This window comes from Delphinus delphis, chromosome 12, assembly GCF_949987515.2.
Source record: "Delphinus delphis chromosome 12, mDelDel1.2, whole genome shotgun sequence".
NCBI lineage: Eukaryota > Metazoa > Chordata > Mammalia > Artiodactyla > Delphinidae > Delphinus > Delphinus delphis.
The window spans coordinates 36,450,664-36,473,809 of record NC_082694.2 but is presented as its reverse complement, the minus strand read 5'-3'; the positions used below and the strand labels follow the sequence as shown (position 1 = coordinate 36,473,809).

At 36.6% G+C, this 23,146-nt stretch overlaps 1 protein-coding gene across 1 annotated transcript in view; it reads right to left on the bottom strand.

Moving 5' to 3' along the window:
- Nucleotides 1-4,092: 4,092 nt before the first annotated feature.
- Nucleotides 4,093-23,146, bottom strand: part of PELI1 (pellino E3 ubiquitin protein ligase 1) — a 48,551-nt gene continuing 29,497 nt past the window's right edge. The window contains exons 2-7 of the mRNA XM_060026495.1: nt 16,350-16,489; nt 13,464-13,593; nt 9,790-9,891; nt 7,364-7,561; nt 7,085-7,273; nt 4,093-6,507 (exon numbers count right to left, since the gene is read on the bottom strand). Of these exons, the coding sequence (XP_059882478.1) occupies nt 5,941-6,507; nt 7,085-7,273; nt 7,364-7,561; nt 9,790-9,891; nt 13,464-13,593; nt 16,350-16,420 (1,257 nt within the window). The 5' untranslated portion in view covers nt 16,421-16,489 and the 3' untranslated portion in view covers nt 4,093-5,940. The remainder of the gene's footprint in view (nt 6,508-7,084; nt 7,274-7,363; nt 7,562-9,789; nt 9,892-13,463; nt 13,594-16,349; nt 16,490-23,146) is intronic.

The following is a 23,146-nucleotide window of genomic DNA, read 5'->3' as shown; positions in this document are numbered from 1 at the left end:
CAGATAAATGGATAAAGTAAATAAATACACACACACACACACATAGTCTGGAATACTATTCAGCCTTAAAAAAGAAGTAAATTCTGCAATATGCAACAACATGGATGAACCTTCAGGACATTATGCTAAATGAAATAAGTGAGTCACAGGAAGAAAAATACTGCATGAACCTACTTATATGAAGGAATGGCACTGCTTCCTGAATGTGAATTTCTCTGCTTGCAGGACCAGAAATGATTACAAGTTTCTGTAGCAGTGGATGTGTTGCTACCTTCCAGGCAGCTGCCTGGATCTTGTAACTGATCATGTTCCCCTATTGAATAACCTACTAAACACCTTGGCACTAAATCGATTTGTGACTCACCTTTAGCAAGTTTACAGGCCTTCATTAAATCTACTTGTGTACTCATGCCAATGCTGATTCTATCTTACTTTGTTATAATACCAAATTCTTTTACTTTTGTTCTTCCCAAAATTTTTACTATTGATGTTTAACGTTCTTAATTATAATTTTTATAAGCCACCTTAAATCATTTTTGAAAAATTGTTTAAAATTGATTTTAAAAAAGACTTCAAATTCCATTAAGGGTGGGGGGCGGACAGTAAAATGTAGCGCCTGTGTACACAGGTATGGAGCAAGACTTCCGAGGTTCAAATTTTGACTCCTCTAGTGACGAGCCATGTGGACCTTGGGTAAGTTACTAGACACTGCTGTGTCTGGTTTCTATTGTAAATGGAGACATACAGATATAGAAAACAGACTTATGGTTACCAGAGGGTAAGGTGGGGGAGGGACAAACTGGGATATTGGGATTGACATATACATACTACTACATACAAAACAGATAACTAATAAGTACCTACTGTAGAGCACAGGGAACTCTACTCAATACTTTGTAATGACCTATATGGGGAAAGAAACTAAAAAGAGTGGAGATACATACATACATACATATATATATATATATATATATATATATACACACACACACACACACATATATACACACACACATATATACACACACACATATATATATATACATTTAACTGATTCACTTTGCTGTACAGCAGAAACTAACACAGCATTGTAAATCAACTATAGTCCAATAAAAATTAAAAAATAAATAAAATGGAGATAATAGTTCCTCTCTCAAAGGGTTGTTTTGAGTTTTAAATAAAATCAGTAATATACTTAGAATGATACATTTAAAACAGTGCTTGGCACATAGCAAACGCTCAAATGTTAGCTGTGAGGAATTTTTATGCTATAGTTTAGCATACATAGCTGGGTTTACAATCTAATGTCAGTCTAAACAAACCAGCATTCCCATCATATCATGTAACAGAATGTTTGGACCTGATATTTTACAATGATTACTAGAAGAACTCTTTTGATCTTCTTTACTGCATTTTCTGCTGACAATATTATCAAAGACAGGCATATTTCCTTAAGGGAAGCTGGATATTAAAATCTGGACTTACAAAATAGGTTTAAGAGTTTTGTTTTCCGTTAACATTTAAATATTAAAATTAAAACAAACACAACTGTGCTCTGCCACTGCCAGAAAGGATTTGAAGCAACAAAATATTAAGCTTCAATAAAACTGAGAATTTTTTTTAAAAGCAAGAGCTAAGGAAAAAGGTGTATATGAGCGAGATGGGAGAAAAACTGTATCAGAACAAGTTGGCTAAAGGAAGTTACTGTAGTTGAAAACAGAACTTCATTTCCTCAGAGGGCAGCCAAAGCAAAGGGAGAAACATGAGAAGTATCCTGACTCTCTATTTCAATGAAAGGAAGCTGGCCCTTAATCAGGAGGAATACTTTTTTGTTTCTAAGCTAGCATAGGATACATGGGGAACACTGATGATAATAATTAAGAACTTTGACAGTAGTCAAAGAAAAGAAAAAAGCAGAGACAGTTTTCGGTAAATACCTCATCTAAGAGGAGTCTCAATCTAAGTTCCAGAGTCAGTACACCCTCTTCCACAAACTGTTCTCTACTTCACTAAATGACAATTCGATCCTTCTAGTTAGTTATTCAGGCTAATAACCAAGTCATCCTTGACTCCTCTTCGTTCTTTCACACCCCATATTTGATCTGCTGCAAATATCATCAACTCTGCCTTCAAAGCATACCCAGATTCTGGTTACTTTTCAAACCAGCTCCACTGCCCCCACGCTTTGACCTAAGTCGCCATCATTTTCCTCCAGGATTACTGCAACAGTCTCCTAACTGGTCTCCCTGCTCCACTTCAGCCTATTTGGATCCTATTAAAATCGAAGTCTGAGCACATCATTCCCCTGTTCAAAATCCTCCTAAGGCCCCCCACTCATTCAGAATAAAAGCCAAAAGTCTCAGGAGGCTCTCTGAGATCTAGTTCCACCCCCATGCCCCACTTCTTCTGTCTCTTTACCTCTTTGACCTAACCTGCTCCTCCTCTCGCTTCACATCACATGGCCACACTGGCCTCTTGGCTGTTACAGAAATGTTCCAAGTGTCAGGACCCTTGCAATTGGTGTTCCCTCTGCCTAAATGCTCTTCTCCTAAGTAGCCACTCCCTTCAGATCTTTACTCAAATACCACCTTTCCAGCGGGGCTTTCTGTTGCTCTATTTAATACTGCAAACACTCCGCACACCCACACCCATCACACGTGACGTTCTGTATCTCCTTTTTCTGCTTTATCGGTCCCTCAGAACTGCTCACTATCTTACTATATGTCTTTCCATTTTCATGTTCATTTCCATCTTCCCCACTAGAATGTAACCCCATGAAGGCAGGGTTTTGTTTTGTTTTGTTTCCTGCTACATCACCCAGTGTTAGAACAGGGCTTGTCTGCACAGTGGATATTCAAATATCCGTTGTAAGAATGTGTGGGTAAAATTCTGAGGGCATGGCCTTAGAGTATACTTATATAGGAGTAATTCTGAAAGTGGGAGTGGGAGATAGAGTAATACAGTTCAGTTATGTAGTATTTTGGTGATCTGATTTGCTACATGGTTAATGCTTAGAACACAAAAACCAAAGAATGGATCACAGATCTTTCAGCCAGTGGTCTATAAAGTGGGGTAGCATAAGATGATCGCTTAGGATGAGGGGTCAACATGTTGGAATTATATTTTTTTTTATAAAGTTAAAGAAATAATGGATGGACTTTCACTGGTGCCCTCACTCAGTCTATGTGTCAGAAGGTCACGCATCACACATGGTTCTTGGGGCACTCTTCTGAAGGAAGACTGGAGTGGGAGTACTCATGTTAGATATAATTATATATTTACATGATTATTTATTCCTATCCTGTTTCACACGTACTAGAAGATTTTTATATCATGAAAGTAAGCAAACACAGCTTCGAGAAGATAACGTGATGAAAGACTCCTCTTTCTAGATATCTACCCTGTCTTGCTTCATGACCCTAACATTTTAGTTGAAGGGAAATTTAATTCACTGTACAAAGTAAGGAACATTTAGATATTAAGATCACTTTGATAAAAGAATTGAGTCATAAAGATTGTCTTTCTTGAGAGTGTATTTAGGAGACCTAAATACAACTTCTTCTCTTTGGCCAGAATACTGACATTCCCTTAATACAACTGAATAAGTAAAAGTATTCTGTTAGGCATTGGCAAAATGACAGAACTAATAATTAAAATGCTTGAACAGAAAAAGTATGACTAAAGATTTAAATTACCTGAGTTTTCAAAACTTAAATTTGATAGAAAGTGAACCAGATTTTTCTTACTTGGTAGGAGGAAATTCAGGCACCTTGGGAAGAACATGAACCTTTTATGATCACTGAGGCACTATTAAATGGTCTAGTACGCAACTTGCTACAGGCCATCTCTCCAGCAGGGCTTGACTTAGAGAAAGGCCTCAATTATTCAACCACTAAAGAAGTTCCTCTATTGATAAGTAAGAGACGCTTTCCCAAGAGAACCAGAGATTTAAAGTGTTACATTAAATGCAAACTCCTCATCTATTTCAAGTGAATATCTTTGGAGTGTGGACTAGATTTGTCCACAAGTGTTCACTTCTGGTTTCCCATTCTCAGTTATGCAAAAATGAACTCACAAAGGCAAATTCAAATATCTATTTTGAAAAGTATTTACTCAGTTTGAATAAATTAATTGCAAATAAAAATCAGCTACAATATATAGCCTGAATAGAAATGACTAGAACAAATACAACACAGGACTTGATTTCCTTGCATTAGTCACAAAGCATGTGACAATCTAGAAAACTTCAAAATCAATTATATTTCTTTGAAAAAGGAGTAACAGCAGTTACTGATACATCACAACTAGTCAACTTATAATACAAAGTTTCCTGACATGCATTTCCTGAGTGAACCCAAATGATTTTTTAAAACAAGGAAATTTTGACAAGTTGAAGTAAAGTAAAATAGTTCATGGCTTCTAAGCAACAGGTTTTGTTTTTTAAAAACCAAAAGAAAATTCAGAACAGCACTGTAATAGGATAAATTAAAGCTGTGCTACCACATACAAAATTTTGCTAGAGTCAATTAAGTATAATACAACTTTTCGAACTAAAGGAAAACAAAAGATTAAAAAAATGATTCTGTCTAATCTAAAAGTGTACTGATTTCTACAAGTGTCACAAAGAGTTTGATGTAGTGCAACTGTCTATACTTTCCTTGTGGTGTGTTAAAAAAAAAAGGGGGGGTAGGGGAGGGGAGAAGAAATGTTTTCTTGCTTCTGAAAGCAAAGAACTTACTGGAATTAGAGAATAAACTGACCATGCAAGTATGTCCCTCCATTTGGCTGTCACTGGTGCTCATTTGCCAACCAAGCATTTCCTTGAGTCACACTGTGGCAACTGTCCTTTTAGGATTCAAGCCCACAGTTAAGGCTGGTCTGTTAGATTAAAAAAAAAGAGCACTGTTGTCATTCAACCCTTTATATCTCTAAATTTCTTACCTAAATAAGTCCAAATACAGGATAGTTAATTAAGCATTTCTTTTTCTAAAAGCAAATCAAGTCACTCTCCTTTCTTGTTATTTATGCTTTTTCTCATGGGAATGATTTTTTTTCTAGAAACAGTGAACAGATGAACCACAGTTTATATCTAAAAAATAAGCTTGCCAAATGTTGCTGATACTAAAAACAGATTAGTTATCATGGGAGAAAAATAGATAATCTAGATTAAATTGCATATTCAAAGGAGCATGTGAAATGTTTCTTAGCATTAAGTTTTTGTTATAGTACTACACTTGGGAGAAACATTAAGGAAAAAAATCTTTCCCGATTATCTTCAATGTGGTTAAAAACAAACACCTCTTACATAATGGTAATTAATATGAATTTTGTTTTACAAAGTATTCTAATTTACCAAATTTCATATTTAGATGGGGGTGGGGAGAGAGGCTCTCTTGTCCTTCTTCTTAACTTTGCAAATCCTTGAGCTATGCTTGCTAAACTACCATTCACACCAAGAGTGTGAGACCATCGTTACCATGCTACTCTACCAAGAACATTCTAAGATATTTTCTATAATAAAGATAAATAGAAAAAAAGTTAATATACATGTTGCTGTATTTTACAATGTTTGCAACAAACTGTAAACTAACATAGTTTGAACCAACAGTACCCTCAGTTATACAAAACAATTTTTCAGCACTGAGGATGGGTGATTCAAAACACTAAAATGAAGGCATCAAATTAGACTATGTCTTTTTCTCCTCAAAATATATTTTCAAAACTCAGAATTCAGAAGTCTGGTACTTTTGGAAATTCCTTTGCTTGAGTTTCCCAGATTTTTGCTCAGAAATTGCTACTATTTATTATAAATGTTTAAAAAAATTCTTCATCTTAATGCAAATGACCAGAGCAGAAAAACTGTGATGTGGACAACAGGTTGGAAAACCCAAATCACTTAGCTTATAAATGTATAATGTAGTCCTGGAGGACAATGGTCTGTTAGTCTAGAGGTCCTTGGAAAATAAGTCTGATGTAGCCTTGTTCACCAGCCAACTGATGTGCACAAAAGGGACAGGCTGCATGAAAAGTATGAGTACCATGAGGAAGCGGGATCTGGGACCAGTAGGCAGTTGTCTTTTCTGAACACACATGCCCACACGGGCTAAACGCATGGGTTGGAGGGCCGGCGTCCACATAAAATCCAGCTTCACATCCAAGCCACAGAGGGACATAGGGACCAACAGACCTACACATAGGACATTCACGATCTTTTCCATCACGTTCTTCTTTGTTTCCCCAGTTATGATAGCCATGCACATGGCCGCAGTTCAGATACACCCATGGTTGCTTTTCATCAACAACATCTTTCCTCTTCATACTAGGAAATGCTAGTGTGTTGAACCCTACAGGGCACTGAGGTCGTGCTGCATTGATTTCCTGTCTTAAAGCTTCTAAATGCTTCACGGTAGGAGTGTGGGAAAGGCCTTCTGCAGTACGCCACAGCAATGTTGCACCACAGAGGTCAATTAATGAGCCATCTTGTAACTGATTGGTTTCAATTTCCACCTAGAGGAAAAAAGAATCAAAAAAACACATTGACCACTGAGTTTTGGATTTTTACCTAAGAGTTTTGGTCTTACGTGCTCCTTACTCAAGAATCAAGATTTCCTCTGGTTGTTTATTTAAGAAACTCAAATGGTAGTCATGAAAAATATGGGTTTGAAAATCAAGGATAAAATATTGAGCAGTAACTTATCTCTTTTCAGCTTTATAGTAAAGACAATTTATGATTAAAACATCTGGCTAATCAGTAAGTTTAATATTTCCAATTTGGTAAATATGTTGGTCAAAGATATATAGATACAAGTAGAAAATACACAGAGTGCTGTTTAAATTGGGAAAGCTTAGGTTTTAAAATATATTAACATAATATAAAAGAAGAATAAATTTTTAGAGTGCTCTAATTGAAACATTAAGATATTATCCTCCTGGTATAGTATTTGGTTGTCAGCACTTGATAGCCATACTTGGTACTCTGTGTCAGCAAAAGATTAAATAGTTTTTGGGAATATGTAATGCACTCAGTCCAACTCACCCTATGAGTTTATTGTTGTTAAAAAAGAAGCTACATCTCAGTACTTACCATTTTCCCTCTCTGCTGAGCTGATCTGGTTTCACGCAGGCTGAATACATTTCCACACACTGATATTTCTCTCCATATTCCAGGCTTGGAGTCTTCTGTGAACCCATTGCGTGGATGCATAACAAGAACGCCATTGGTGGTCAAGCCATCCATCTGTCCATCTGATGTCTTCCATTTGGCAGCCTTCTCCTAGTAGGAAAAATAGTGATCTTCTGTTTATTTATAACTGGGAAATAGAAGTGGTCATACAATGCAACATTTAGGAAAAAAGCTTTTTACCCCAAGAAAGATGTTTTTTGATGAGTCAAATCCTGCAGCATAAATCCGTGCTGTAAATGGGGGATTCCGTTCACATATAATTCTACAGGCAAATCTTGATATGGTGCTTTGCACTGACTGTGTATCAGAATTACTTTGACTTCCAGGAACTGTGTCAGTTACTACAAAGTCAATGGGACTTTCAGTCGACCGACCAATCTAAGGGAAAAACAAATATCTATAAACCTATTCAAAGGAACACAATGGAAAATCCACTCAAGAAAGGCACAAACAGTAAGGTGAAATCATTAAGCCTCTGAAATTTCTAATGCTCAAACTTATCATACTTAACTCTGGGGCATCTATACCCTTGAAAACCAATCTGTCACATTCCCTCTGATGTAGTAATCACTTAGAGCATAAAATTAAGTAGGAACTTACAACCCAGAATATATGAAACCTCAGGGAATGAAAAGTTTAGGATGGCTGAGATTTCTGGGTGGCTGCAGATTTTAATTTTAACCTCTTTGGACAGAAATATGTCTACCATGTATTACTCTAGTTTCCTTAACAGAATACAATGAACATAAAAGTAAATCTTTTATGATGACTCCAGGACATTATACTATGAATACCTTTATATTGAGCTGAGCTGCCCTGATGTCTTCAGGTGCTATAAAGGTGTAGAGGAACGCTGATCCTTATGTTAAAGGCTTACAAAGCCGTGCTTTGAGGTCTTATGTATACTTTACAGGATTCTTGTGTCTTTTCTGTCAGGTTGTCAGCTATCATTTCTTGCTGTTGGGCATATTTGTCTCTAGCAGCATACCCCTCCTCTAACCAGTTACTCTAATTCTGCCATGGGTTGAGAAATCAAATAACCAAACTTCAAAGAATAGTATTTCAAAAGGTTCTTAGTGATGGCCTAAGGGATTCTCCAGGGAGCAGGGAAAAGTGCATGGACTTTGTGGCATTTATCTTATATGCCTAGATGTCCTTTTTGTTTTATCCCTCGTTCTTGGTCATGTTTCAGAGAGACAAGGTTCTTAGAACAAAGTTCTGCTGGGTGAGGTGTCAGTGAACTAAACATCTTCAAAGGTCTAGCAAGTATAAATTAATTTCATTTTGGAAGATGAATGTTGAAAAGAAAAAAGGAAATCAGTGGAAGAAATGACAGAAGTGACAAATGTCACAGAGTTTTAAAGTAAACATTTAGAAATCAGTTCATTAATGTATTTGTTATAAAGTAGTATCATAAAAATTAAAGAATACCGTTACTAAGAAAAAATATTGACCCTTTACAAAGATGATGACTCTTAAGTCATTCTTTGCATAGTTGAGCTTTAAGAATTCCTTATATCAGCACACTTTTAGATAAAATTCTTCAGTGTTTTTATCCTGCCACGAAGTACAAACTCTTTATTTAGTTTGGATAGTGTTAGGGGGAAATTTTTTGTTTAAAAAATGTAACATTGGATGTCCCTTTATTTTTAAGAATATGATATCCAAAGAAAATGGTCTCAGACCTTTGGAACTAAAAATATTTCTACTGTTCTAAAAAATTCAGCATTCCATTGAAAGGATGTGGGGGATAGTGACTTTAAAGAAATACTTTGTTACTGACTACAGCAAAGACATCTCCAGGCCTTTTCATATTCATTTAATTCTTTAAAATAAAGAAAAACTGAAATGTCATTGGGACTACAATTATAAGAACAACATTATTAGGTGCTTTATGTCCCATTTGTTTCAAAAAAGCCCAAGGCCTTACAAAACCCAATATTAAGGGAAAAGATATCATGAATTTTGCTTATGTCTTTGGGTTTAGCTTTTCTATCATCTATCAATTTATAAAACCATCAGCACTGGATTGGTACAAAGAATGAGAGAAATAAAAACTGTTATTGCCGATAGCTTTGACCAAATATGTGCTGAGAAGCAAGTTTGACTCCACATATATGATGTGAACAGTTAGAAACTGCCTGTAGTTTCAGTTGCCTAGAGAGGAAGGAGACAAGTAATAGCAAAAAAGAAATCATAAATGTGTACAAAATATCTCTTGGCTCCTTTTTTTAGATAATAATAGCTAATAATTATTATAGCTACTAATATTACCAGTTAAGTTTACCAGGTACCCGGCACAGTTCTGAGGACTTTATAGGTATTAACACATTTAAGCCTCCTAATAGTCACCTGAGGGAAGTTCTATTATCTGCACTTTATAGGAGGAAACTGTGGCAGAGAGTAACTAAGTAATGTTTACCAGGAATTCTGATTTCAGAGCCCATCTTTTAACCATGCTACATGGACTTCTACACATGAGGTTTAGAAATCAATATATGTTTTAATGAAATGCATTCAAATATGACAATCCTTAATCAGACCACAGCACAAGTCACTTACAACAGGTTTTTAACTTAAAAAAAAAAATGTAGATGTTACAATACCTGAAACATATCAGTGTTGCTGTCATGAGTATATTCAACCACCACTGTCTGGGCCCGAGACAAGGTGTATGATATGCTATGCTGGTCCTTGTTGCTTATTGCCTAAAGAAGGAAAGATCAATAGCAAAAATTAGCAGGTAGGTCAATCAAAATAGATAATCTTTTCATAAAAAAAGAAAGGTCATCTATTTATCATGTGTGTACCATATTTTCCCCCTGAAATTTAGGGTAGAGATTAATAATTCTTGCGTAACCTCGGCTGTGACAGTGGTTTCTTAGGTTAAGTGGGATGCGGAAGAATTCAGGCAGACCTCATTTTATTATGCTTCACAGATTTTGCGTATTTTTTTTAACAAACTGAAGGTTTGTGGCAACTCTGCATTGTCAGATGATGGTTAGCATTTTTTAGCAATAAAGTAGTTTTAAATTAAAGTATATACATTATTTTTTTAGACACAATACTATTATTGCACACTTGGTAGAATACAGCATAGTGTAAACATAACTTTTATATGCACTGGGAAACCAAAAAAATTTGTTGTGATTTGCTTTATTGTGGTGGTCTAGAACTGAACCCCAAATATATCTGAGGTATGCCTGTACACTGAAGCAATTATAGAGTAAGAACATAAGTTCACTGTATAAAAACATTATACAATCTGAGTCTCCATTATAAGTATTTTAAATTATAAGGTAATCGAAACCAAATCCCAGGTAGAAACTGAAAGCAGTACTCAGTAGTGCTTTGATAAGGAGAAAATACAAAATCTTGCAAGATAAGAGGAATCTTATTTTTAAAGTAACTCAAAGAGGTTTAAAGTTAACAAATAAGCAGAGATAATTGGTTTTCCTAGCCATTCTGTGACTTTATAGATGACAAATATTTGCCATATGCTGGGCTAGATACAGAAAAATTCACAGAATGATTAAATATACCAAAGGAAATGGATACAATGCTTATGACTGTACTTCTGACTTATGCCAAACTAAAAACATTGCTAAAAAGAACTTTTCAGTTTTGTTTTCAGGCGTTTTCTATGTATATGAGTTGACGATAATAGCAGAGGGGGAAAAACCTGCACAAAGGAAGTGGAAACAGGTTGCATAAAAGAAAAAACAGAAAGACACAGAAGAATGACTATAGGCAGTAAAGAGGCTAAATGAAAAAACTTTCTTACTTAGAACTTTGACATTATAAAATTTTACTTGGTTTTAATCTGTAGCTAATCTGTAATAGATAAAGCCTTAAACCCATAGTTTTAAGATAATTAAGATCATGAAATTTTCAAATATACAAAGAGAATAAACAAACACCTGGGTACTAACTACCCAGCTTTATCATTCTTACTAATGCCATTTCTGCTTCTGACTTTTTAAAAGAAATTAAGCTGCAGATATAATGAAGGCTGCTTACATGTCCTTCCCTACTCCCCTCTCTGTGTGGAGGTACTGAACCTCAAGAGTGCAGTGTAGGTCACTCCCATGCATGTGCTTAACATGTTTTACTACACATTTATGTGTTCATAAACATTACAAAATGGTTTTAAAGGTTTGAAAACCTATAATTATTTTAACTCAGCATTAAGCAGCTGATTTTTCAATGAAAGAATTGCTCAGTATTTTGGAAGTTAATTCTTTTCTTTTCTTTTTTTTTTGCGGTACGCGGGCCTCTCACTGTTGTGGCCTCTCCCGTTGCGGAGCACAGGCTCAGGACGCGCAGGCTCAGCGGCCATGGCTCATGGGGCCAGCCGCTCCGCGGCATGTGGGATCTTCCCGGACTGGGGTACGAACCCGTGTCCCCTGCATCGGCAGGCCGACTCTCAACCACTGCGCCACCAGGGAAGCCCTGGAAGTTAATTCTTAATGGCTAAAGGGATTTAAAAACAAAGGTTTTGTGTACTTTGAGATTGTAAGCCCTGGTTTTTTTCTGTTGCTGTTTGCTTGTTTTTTAAACTATCAGATCTACTCTTAGATTAAGAATAAGAACTACATCAAATTCTCACTGGACTGGAAGGCAGGGTTTAACCACTCATCCCAGATGACTGCCAGACTAAACAATTAGTTTTCTTCATGACCTCATTACTACATCCCTCCAAAATTGAAAGAGGAAAATGTCAATTTTTGACCCCTAAGATTCTTGTTGCCTAGTAAAGATGAAAAGGAGCCAACAATGAAACATTAGGAGCATGACAGTAAAAATATGAAGAAAAGTACAGAATAGGAAATTACAGAAGTAAGGATCAGAAAGATTTCTGATAGTGGGTCTCAACCAGAGGTAATATTAGCTGTGTAAGGGGAATTTGGAAATACGTAGGTGCATTTTTTGGCTGTCACAATGATTTGAGGGCTTAAATGGCATTTAGTGGCTGGGGACCAAGAATATTAAATATCCTACAACATGTAGGACAGTCCTGCATAAAGAAGAATTGGCACACCCAAAATGTCAAGAGCACTTCTGTGGGGAAATACTGGAAAGAAGCTCCTCAGATTGGATCAATAAGCCTTTCACTCCACCACCTGCTTATTATTTATCAGCACATCCCTTCTCTGCAAAGGAGCAGAAAGAAACACCTAAAAGAAATTGTCCCTTTTCTACATTTGAACAGTAAAAGAGGAGACTACTCAAGGCATAACATCTCTTGTTTAGACACCACACTGGATATAAAACAAAGCCAAAAATCCAACTGACTTCAGGGACCAGAGCTGTGACCTAGAGCAAGGCACTGTATGCCAATTTCTCTCTCGTTTATTAAACCTACAAAAATGTACCTCAGATGGTGTAATATTAACATACATTCTAGGGCTGCTTAGCTAAAGATATAGATACTTCCAGAAGTCTAAGAACTCTTTGTAATTTTTATTCACTCACCACAGTATCAAATTCAGTCTGTTATAAAATTGGAAGTAGAGGAATTCACAGGAAATGTAAAGATCTGAAAATTCCCCCTTGTTGTCTAGGAAAAGCCCAAGGGTCCCGAAATGGTGGCCCAGCTTCTTGAGATCTTGGTTGGGAAATAAAAAGGGGGTGAGAAGCATTAAATAGGCCAGGAGATTGAGAAGTTATATTATAGACACAATTGGGTATTTGCTTTCATAGCTTTGATTCAATTTAATAATTATTCAGGTCTACTGTGTTCAAGGCAGTATGCTAAAAGCCATGAGGATCATAAAACAAAAAATAAATAAAAACAAGAGCATCCATAGGATCTTTAGTTAAAAAAAATCACCCCATCCAAACATGCTTCTAGTACCTGAATACAAATATTATGAACCACATTCCCTGCCCAGCCCAGGCAGGGTCTCTCTGGTAACAGCAGGACACCCTACTTCTCAGGGGAGTTTCACAATTCCAAATACTACATAAAGCCCTGGCCCCACCCCACCCACACCTTTTTAATAAGAAAAAGGAATTATTTCCTTCTAATTTCCACCCACTGATCCCAGTTTGTTATTAAAAAAAAAAAAAAAAAAGTCCTATGCTCTTCCAGATGGCAGTTCTTCAGATATTGTATCTCCAAAGTGTCTCCCACCCAAACAAAAGGAAGCTTCTGGTACAGAATGTGAAGGGAATGCTGAAGAATATGAACAGCAAGTACAAGTCTTTCAATTTCTCCAAGTTAATTCATTTAGTTTTTATTTTTTGGGTGTTTTTTTTTTTTTTTTTTTTTTTTTACCTTTGCAGCCTGAGGAGTACAAGCAATATGCACAGTGCTGGGCTTCACCCCATTTGCCTTAGGTCTTTTAAACAAAGCAAACCTACTTTTCCTCCTTCCTCTATCGCCGTTTGGGAGAGACCCATTATACCTGATGGAGGAGAAAAAAGTTTAGGGGATCTCATGTAAGAACCACACCAATTCTAAAACAAATGTTTTACACTGTCTTAGAGGATATCAGTCCCCAATTAATTATGTATTAGCAGATTGTATGTGTCTGGAATTAACTTCTAGCAATTGCTGATCCTCAGACCAGCTGCCTGAGTGTGAAACAAAATGAGATTCCTTCTGGTGACATTCGAAGTCACAGAGAAGTACCTTTTGGATTACACACAGCTTTGAATTATCTATATTTTCCTTCCCTCTTTTATTCAAGATAATCAAGAGCTGATTAATGGCATATCTGACTTCTTATAACTCATTCTATTTTTTTAAAAAGGTGAATGTTTGCATGTGCTAATACAACCTTTAAAAGTACAATATAATCTCCTTTAACTATGAACCAAACACTTTATAAATAGCTGAACTTCTGAAATAAGGAATTTTTAGGTTTGTTTAAGTCTCAGCTACTTGCCACGTACACACTCACATTCACATTATGTCAGCAAAACCTGCCTGAGTGTAACTAGGTGGCAGTTAAACATACTTTTGTTGTTCAGACCTTATGACCATTTCTCCATGATAGCATATATACGCCCTAAAGCTAAGCAAGTAAGCAAGGACTGAACTAATAGGAAAAAAGTTCAAAACATTTTGGTGTTACTATGTATTAGGCACTAGTGGGTTCTATTCCACACATCACCTCCCTTAATCCATTCTCATAAAAACTGCGAGACTGGCACCACTAGCCACTGTTACAGGTTAGGAATTAAGTTGTCCCTCAGAGGAATTAAGTTCCTCAGAGGCTCAGAGGAATTACGTTATTTCCTGAAGGTCACACAAGTGACACTGGCAAAGCTAGGATTGGAATCCAGGTGTCTGTCACTCTTTTTTCATTCTTTACTGCACCGTTGCGGCATGAACGGTAGCTTAATCATAATCTCTCCTCATGTACTATCCCCTCACCTCCCGACAAAAATCTTTGGTTTGATGGTTTCTTATTTACAGTTGGTTAATCTGGGGGAAAATGAGGCAAGGAATGGGGACACTTTTGAGGGTGGAGGAGAATGTACTTGTAAAATGGCCTATATTAGTGTCTGACAAGGAAGGGAAGGGAGTTTACTCAAAGACTGTCAGATACAGCAATTACACTGAAGCTTTATAAAAATGTCACACACTCTGACTCTACTGGAGAAAACCCCTGCTGGAAGTTCAGAGTGGCGCCGGCAGCTAATGCATGAAGTCTGCTATTCTAGGCCGTGCTGGCCCCAGCCCACCTACTGTGGGCTCTTCACTGCCCCTCACTACTGTCCACCCAGAGCCTGCCTTGTTCCTCTCCTGGACATATGCTCTCTATTCCCACACTGTGTTCCAGCAGCTCAGAGCTCATTTTTTAAAGAGCAACAGCATGAAACTGACAACCTTATGCAGCTTGACTTCTCCTTCTAGAGGGTTGAGACGAAGCATTATTTGCATTTTAAGATACCAAGTACCAGGTACAGAGACAACTACTACTGATAAGATTAACTGAGAAACTGCTAGGCTAAAAGCCAGTTTAAACCATATACTAAATTTTAAATTCTAAGTCTTCAAATGACTCAAATTTCCTGAAGAATTTAACTTTGAAAAGTTTTTGGTGGTTAAAAGCTGTTTGTCATTAATACATCAAAACCTATGTGATTTGAAATTGTAATATTGTAGTTACTATATTGTTTATAATCTTTTAAATTGTTTTTGGGAAAAAAACTGCTTTTTTTTTTTTTTTAATCTCAAAGGGCCTTAGATGATCTTGTCTAACTGTCATTTTACAGAAGAGTAAACTAAGGCCCAGAATGGTTAACTGACTTGCCTAAGGCCATACAGCTAGCAGTGTTGGAATAAGCACTGGAATCCAGGATTCCTGGCTTCTAGTCAAGCTCAGTAATGCCATATTATCTCCCCAGTTTTTCTTACTTTCTTATCTGAAACAATGGACACATTCTCATTTAAAGAAGATTTGCACCAACCTGATTCTAAAACATGTTATAATGTCTAGAGCCGCTTTTTAGGCAGGAGAGAAACAGTAGGGGGAAAGTAAATTTCACAATTTCTAGTTTCTGAGATCTCTAGTAAACAGAGTAACACTGTGTCTCCATTTTGACAGCAGTGGCAAGTTTAGATTGAATAAACTGAAATAATGGAATCATCTATTCCTCAATCACAGATTATATCTGTGTGAGTTGAATGGATGAGATTACTTTTGAAGTAAACAAGTAGCAAGGTACTGGCTGCAGAATCATCATATCGTCATGTCTATACAACTCTTTTCTTCAAGTACAGGACTATAAGCACAAAGCAGCAACTACCTCAGAGGGGAAAGGAATAAATAAATACTAACCTACATGAAATCACCTAAGCAAAGAGGGGATTTCTGGTAAAGTCAGCTGAGGCAAGTTTTCTAAAAGGGACAGGAAAGACAAATGGACTGGCTATGTGACTTTAGACAAATACCTCTTTTACTTCATCTTTAAGGTTTGTCCTTTCTAGGGGTGAGGGTGAGGCAGAGTTTATGTAGCATTTGAGTACTTATAAAAGATGATATTAAAATGAGAATTAAAAGAGTTTCTTGATTTGGTAATATTATTCTGTAGCTTTAAATACTCTTTGGAAATAGGTAGGATATAAATTCTAAAAAAGGTACTTTCAACCTAGATGTTCAAGTTACCATATATCATTCAATTATATGCTCATCAGATGGAGAAACCTTACCCTAAGACAATGAGTTCACCGTATTTTACTGGTGCTTTGGATGGATGATTTTCTTGATCAGGAGAAAACATGAGCTTGGCTGTTTTTCTCAAATCTCTGTTCACTGGTCAGGAGCCTTGGGACACCTTTTGCATTATTTCCTAGAGGGGAAAAGTTTTCATTAATAATTTGAACAATGAATTTCAGTTTAAATAAAGATGTTCTTTTCTAGCAGTCTTTGTGAGCACAATATTATGTACGTAATATATAAAGTAGGTGACATTTTCCTCAATAATGGTTATATATTTGATATAACCGTTTAAATACATTAAAAATGTAAATTTAGCAACTTCTGGCTCCAGGAAGATGAAGTAGACATTATTTTCCCTACTATTTCTGTTAATTATAACTAAAAACCCTGGACATTATATATAATACATGAGAAGACTCCGAGAAGTAGAGAGAAGGCAGAATAGTTAGGGCCTCTGGGCCTCAAGGAACGACTCAGTGGCGAGTTCTCTGGGTTTTCTTTTTGCCTAATATAATCCCAGACTTGGAGCTGAAGAATCTAGCAACCTGGAAATACCAACTGGCAGACAGAAAAAACAAACAAACAAACACCTGACAAATGCCTGGCCTCCCTAATCGAAGGAACAAGAAAACGGCAGCCTTAGCAAGACGGAAAACTTTTGACAATGACTGCTCTACTGCAGCCAACACCACAGAAAACACTGTGACCCCACCACCACCTTCACCGGCAAGGCCTGAGTGGGGAGCCCAGACTTCTACCTCATGAGGCCATAATGAGGCAGCCTGACCTCCCCTGGCCCTGGCCCTGCTCCTGCCACAGGTAGTGTCAGAGCAGGCCAAGTAGAAAGCCAGCACTTCTAGCCTGTTGGTTAGTAACATGCCCCCTCCTATGCCCTAGTGGTGTCAGTGGAGACCACAGGGAGCCTGGACTTCCATCCTGGACTCAGTAGGATCTCCTTCCCTCAGGTGTCAATGGAGGCTGAGGAGGGAACCTGGACTTCCATGTCCACCTGGCAGTAAAACAAAGAGGCTCCCCCTCTTCCCCTGACAGAGCAATGTGAGGAAAAGCCAGTGAAAATAGAAGGTCTGGATAATATCCAGTGTCAGAACTTAATACAAAAATGTCCAGGTTTCAGAGAAAACCCGCTTATTATATCAAGGACTAGATAGAATTAAAACAATGCAAAAAGATAATCAACAGATGCCAAAACTTAGATGACACAGATGTGAGAATTATCTAACAAAGATTTTAAATCAGTCATGATAAAAATGCTTCAGTAATCAATTACAAACAAGCTTGGGATAGACAAACAAACAAACAAAAAAAATAGAAAGTCTCTGCAAAGAAACAGAAGATATATAAAGCTCACTGGATGGGCTCAGCCCAGAATGGAAGGAATGTAGTAAAGGATCAGTGAACTGGAAGACAGAAAGTACCCAGTGTGAACAACAGAGAGAAAAATAGACTGGAAAACAAAAAACAAGAAAAAAACAGAGCCTCATGGACCTGTGGGGCTACAGCAAAAGATCTAATATTTTTATCACCAGAGTCCAGAATGAAAGGAGAAAGAGTGGAGCTGAAAAAGTACTAAAAAATAATGACTGAAACTCATCAAATCTGAAAAGAGAAACAAAACCACAGATTCAGGAAGCTGAACAAACCCCACACAGGATAGAACTAAAGAAATCTATGCCAAGACACATCATAATTAAACTTTTGAAAACTAAAGGCAAAGAAATTTTCTTAAAAGCAGTCAGAGAAAAACTACACCCTACCTATGGGGGAAAAACAATTAGAATGACAATTAATTTTTCACCAGAAACTATACAGGCCAGAAGAAGTGGCCCTTTTCAAGTGCTGAAGGGAAATACCTATCAACCAGATTCCTACACCCAACAAAAATGGAGGGGAAATCACGACATTCTCAGATGAGGGGAAATTAAGAGAATTTGTCACCAGCAGATCTACTCTAATAGAATGGCTAGAGGGAATTCTCTAGACAGAAGATAAATAAGAAAAAAAAACTTGGAACATCAGAAAAGAGAAAGAACATGGTAGTAAAAATATGGGTAAATAAGCTTTCCTTTTCTTGAATTTTCTGTATTAGGTCTGACGGTCAAAGCAAAAATTTTAACTGTCCTATGTAGTTCCAAATGTATGTAAAGGAAATATTTAAGCCAATTATTTAAGGTAATACATATATTGTACTCCTGGGCGTTTCTTGCAAAGAAATCAAGACTTATGTTCACACAAAACTTGTACATAAATGTTTATAGCAGCTTTGTTTGTAACAGCCAAAAACTGGAATCAACCCAGATGTTCTTTACTGAGTGGATGATTAAACTGTGGTACACCCATACTATGGAATAGTACTCAGCAAGAAAAAGGAACAAACTATTGGTATATGAAACAACATGGACAACTCTCTAGAGAATTATGCTGAGTATAAAAATCTAAGCTCAAAAGGCTACATATGATTCCATTTATATAATATTCTTGAAATGACAAAATTATGGAAACAGAAAACAGGTAAGTGGTTGCCACAGGTTAAGGACGGGGGGAGTAGGAGGGAAGTGGGCGTGGCTACAAAAAGGCAACAGGAAAGAACCACAGTGGTGATGGAAATGTATCTGTATCCTTATCAATGTCAATATTCTGGCTGTGATATTGTACTATATAGTTTTGCAACTATTACCATTGGTGGGAACTGTGTAAAGGGTACAAAGGATCTCTCTCTCTTTCTTACAACTGCATGTGAATCTACAATTACCTCAAAATAAAAAGTTTAATTAAAAATATAAATTTGACACATGTATGAAAAACAAAAGACTAGCACTTCTGATAAGCCAGAAAAGTCACTACAATAAATAATCCCCACAATACTATGATGTCTATTTTATCAGAAGTTTAATGGGACCAGGTACTTCCTGTATCCATTCTCTCCCTGGTCATCCTGATAGCCCTGTTATGAAGGTTTCACAAGAAAAGTTTTCTAGCTAACCCATGAAAGTCTCTTGGTTTTATCCTTCCACTAATTGGTTTCATAAGCAACTCATGAATGAAAAATGCCTACTTGCCTTTTTCTACATTACAGTAAAATATGCTTGTACAGCAACACTTCTGGAGAGAAGGCAACACAGAATATTTGCAGCCCTTGGGCTTCCCCAGTGGCGCAGTGGTTGAGAGTCCGCCTGCCAATGCAGGGGATACAGGTTCGTGCCCCGGTCCGGGAAGATCCCACATGCCGCGGAGCGGCTGGGCCCGTGAGCCATGGCCGCTGAGCCTGCGCGTCCAGAGCCTGTGCTCCGCAACGGGAAAGGCCACAACAGTAAGAGGCCCAGGTACCGCGAAAAAAAAAAAGAAAGAAAGAATATTTGTAGCCCAATGAGTAAGAACAAGTAAAAAACAGGCTTAGCTTTTTTGATGCCCTTTTATTCCCTTGTAACCGACATACACATTTAGACCAGCAATCCAGGCAAACACACTAACTTTTTTGTTGGTAAATTTTGAAATTGCTTACTAAATTAAAGAAATGACACATTTGTAAAGAATTACTTTAAGAAAAACATTTCCTTCAAATATGCTATAAAATCTTCTCATCTCCCCAGATGAATTTGCTTTTGATGACCAGATTTTAATATATTAAATTGTTCGAAGTTTACAGAAATCAATATATAGATATAGCACCATAATTATGAGACATTAGGTTTGTGCAGAAATGTTCACTTATGTAAAATAAACTATACTGATCAAATACCCCATTTAGAAAAAGAAACTGATGTGAAGCTAACTAAATCCTTCAATGTAAAAATGTAAAAGTTTTAAGAAAAATTAACTAAAGAACAATTTAGTTCCATATAACAAGACCATCTAATCTACACTGCATCATATTTTAATATATGAACATGTATCCATATCTTTTCTCCCCTAAAGAAGGATTCCATTTTAAAAAGCTAAGCAGAAGCTTAACTAGAGGTTTTAAATGTGGTCTTCTTAGACAATTAAGGTACTGCTGTCAAACATGAAAACATTGCTTTGACACACTTCTGACCAAGAACAGCAAGAATTAAAATTTTAATAACAAGAATTAATTAAATTGAAAATTTAAATTAAGTTTTAATAACACTGCTTTGTCTTGATTCAGATTCTTTTTTAGAGTTACTTTCTATTTTTAGGAAGTGGGGGGTTTTCATTTATAGTAGCAAAACATTTCCTTAAAAAGAACTTATTTAAAGAAGTCAATTTCAATAGTATTAATAGGATTAGTAAGTACACATATATGGCAAAAATCTGAAAATGATACATGAATGTCCATATTTGGCTGATATTAGTTTAAAGCATGGCTAGCAAGTATTAGCCTATGTTCCAGTTCTAGCTCTCTCTTTGAACAAAGTAATCTGTTTCCTCAACTCTAAAGATGAAGGGACTAAAGTATAATGAAGATAATTTTGGAGGTGGAAATATATAAGAGACCATCTGGTCCTAACATAAGAATTTACAAGTAATGTGCACATGGCACTATAGATTTAGTCCTATTGCCTCTATAGAAAAAGGAACAAATTTTAGCTTTGACAAGGAATTAGTAGAGTAGGGCTGGCGTATACTCACCATTCTATACTTTCTAGAACTGCTGGCCAAATGAGCCAAGAAAAATAACATATTCCCAATTATTCTTACTCTGGTTAGGTCCCTTAGAAGGTCTGATTTGGTATATTTTATCAGTGATATCAAAATTTCAATCACAGGAACACAAACTTGGCTTCTATTTCTGTATCTAATAATCTAAAATCTGTAATAAAATACTTTAGTAGTACTGGTTATGTATAATCCTAAAGCCCAGCAGCTAGATAGTGCTCTTGCATCACTCTTTATATAATCTCTGTGTTTTGAAATCTGAATAATATACAGAATTCTTCAAAATCAATTCCTTAAGTCATGCTCCTGAGAACATGAAATGGGTATGCACATAAAGTATTTATATTCTAATGCCTCAATCACAGGCCCCACCTGTTGGTATTAAGTTAGTTGGTCTGACCCCGTATATTCAGTCCTACCCCAAGGTGATCTAGCCAAAAGAATATGAAATAGCACCATTAATTCTACATGAGACTTGAAAAAAATGATAAAGAAAACCTTGCTAAGATATTAATAAGGCTGTTTTCTATAATATCTATTACTTTGAAGCTCTGCTTGATGCTTGAAAACTAAGCATGCTGTTCTCATCAGCAGGGACCTTCCCAAGTTAAACAAATTTTTTAAAGAAATATATTCTGGAATAGTGTTGTTTTTTGTGTGGGCAAGGAAAATACGAATAATTAGCCATAAAAAATATATTTCTTAGAAATAGTCTCATTAATTTGACTGATACAACATTCTAATCATTTGTTCTTTAAAGGCCAGTGAAATACAATTGTTTTCTTATCAAGTCTTTGCAAAGGAAAGACTCTCCATAATACATAATCGTCAGTTTTACCTTAAGAAGGAAATCTGGGAAACCAATCTTTGTCCAAATTGCTCCCTCAACATAACACTTTTCTTTTTTTTTTTTTACATGGCACACAGCCTTTTTGCTTGCTTACTAAATACTAAACACAAGTACAAGATTCCTGTCCTGAAAAATAAAAAGAAGCAAAACAAACACTAAGCAAGGGACAAAACAGATCTTAGGAAGATGTTTACATAATTTTTTGAACACTCCTATTTTGGCGGGCAAGTGAGTAGGCATAAGGGGTGCTGGGGAAAAAAAGAAAATGTTTTAAAACATGAAAATGTTATAAAGCTTCTTTATGGTGAAAAATACAACGTGGATTGCATATATTATCTCTGATGAAACAGATTTCCATCTACACTAGAGTTCTCCTGTGGTTGATTTCAAAAGGATGACTCAAACAGAAGGAACTGTTTTCTTATATTTGTGGTAGAGCCGTTTTATGAAACCAATTTAGCTGATGATTGGAGGGAGGTAAACTTATAGCAGCTGCTTGATAAGAGTGAAAAATTAATCACCTTCTTCCTTCTTTCACAACCAGCAGGATTAATAAGCAGCATTTTTCCATAAAAGGAGAGGAGGGATAGGAGAAATAATGGTGTCAGCTGTAGGAGTATGAGGTTACTACTTTACTTTCTGTCGGTGTCTTCTGGCTTCTGAGTATAGCACTGAAGGAAGTGAAGGCCATGTTCCCCTTCTCAGGATACAGGGCATCCCCTGGACAAACTCCCAGCCTCCCCTTTTAAGGTGGCCAAATGACATGCTGATATTCTATCAGCTACAGGGATAACGTATTTTCATCCTGATGGGAAAGCAATGAACATCTTTCCCACAGATAGTATTTGTTCCTCTAAGCTAGGGTTTCTCAGCCTTGGCACTACTGACATTTTGACATGGGGGCAGGGGGCCGGCCTGTGCATTTTAAGAAGTTCAGCAGCACCCCTAAGTTGTAATGATCAAAAATGTCTCACCTTCCCACACTCCATCCTCTAACTTCCTCTCCATTCTTCTTCACCCTCAGAGCCACTGAGAACAAACAGGATAACAATTTTTTTTTCAGAGGGGAATTTCCCATACTTTTGGTATAATGCTTGGTACATATCAAGGTATTTAATAAACATTTGCTTACTACCAAAATCATACTGATGTCTTAAAAGGTTATTACTAAGCCTTGTGATAGTGAAGGCAATGGCTGTGAAGCTGCAGTTTCAGTATTTTATTAGACTTGAAAAGAGTGGCTGGGAGTGAGAATGGGAGAACTATCATCTTACCTTGATGGTGATTAATTATTAATATCTC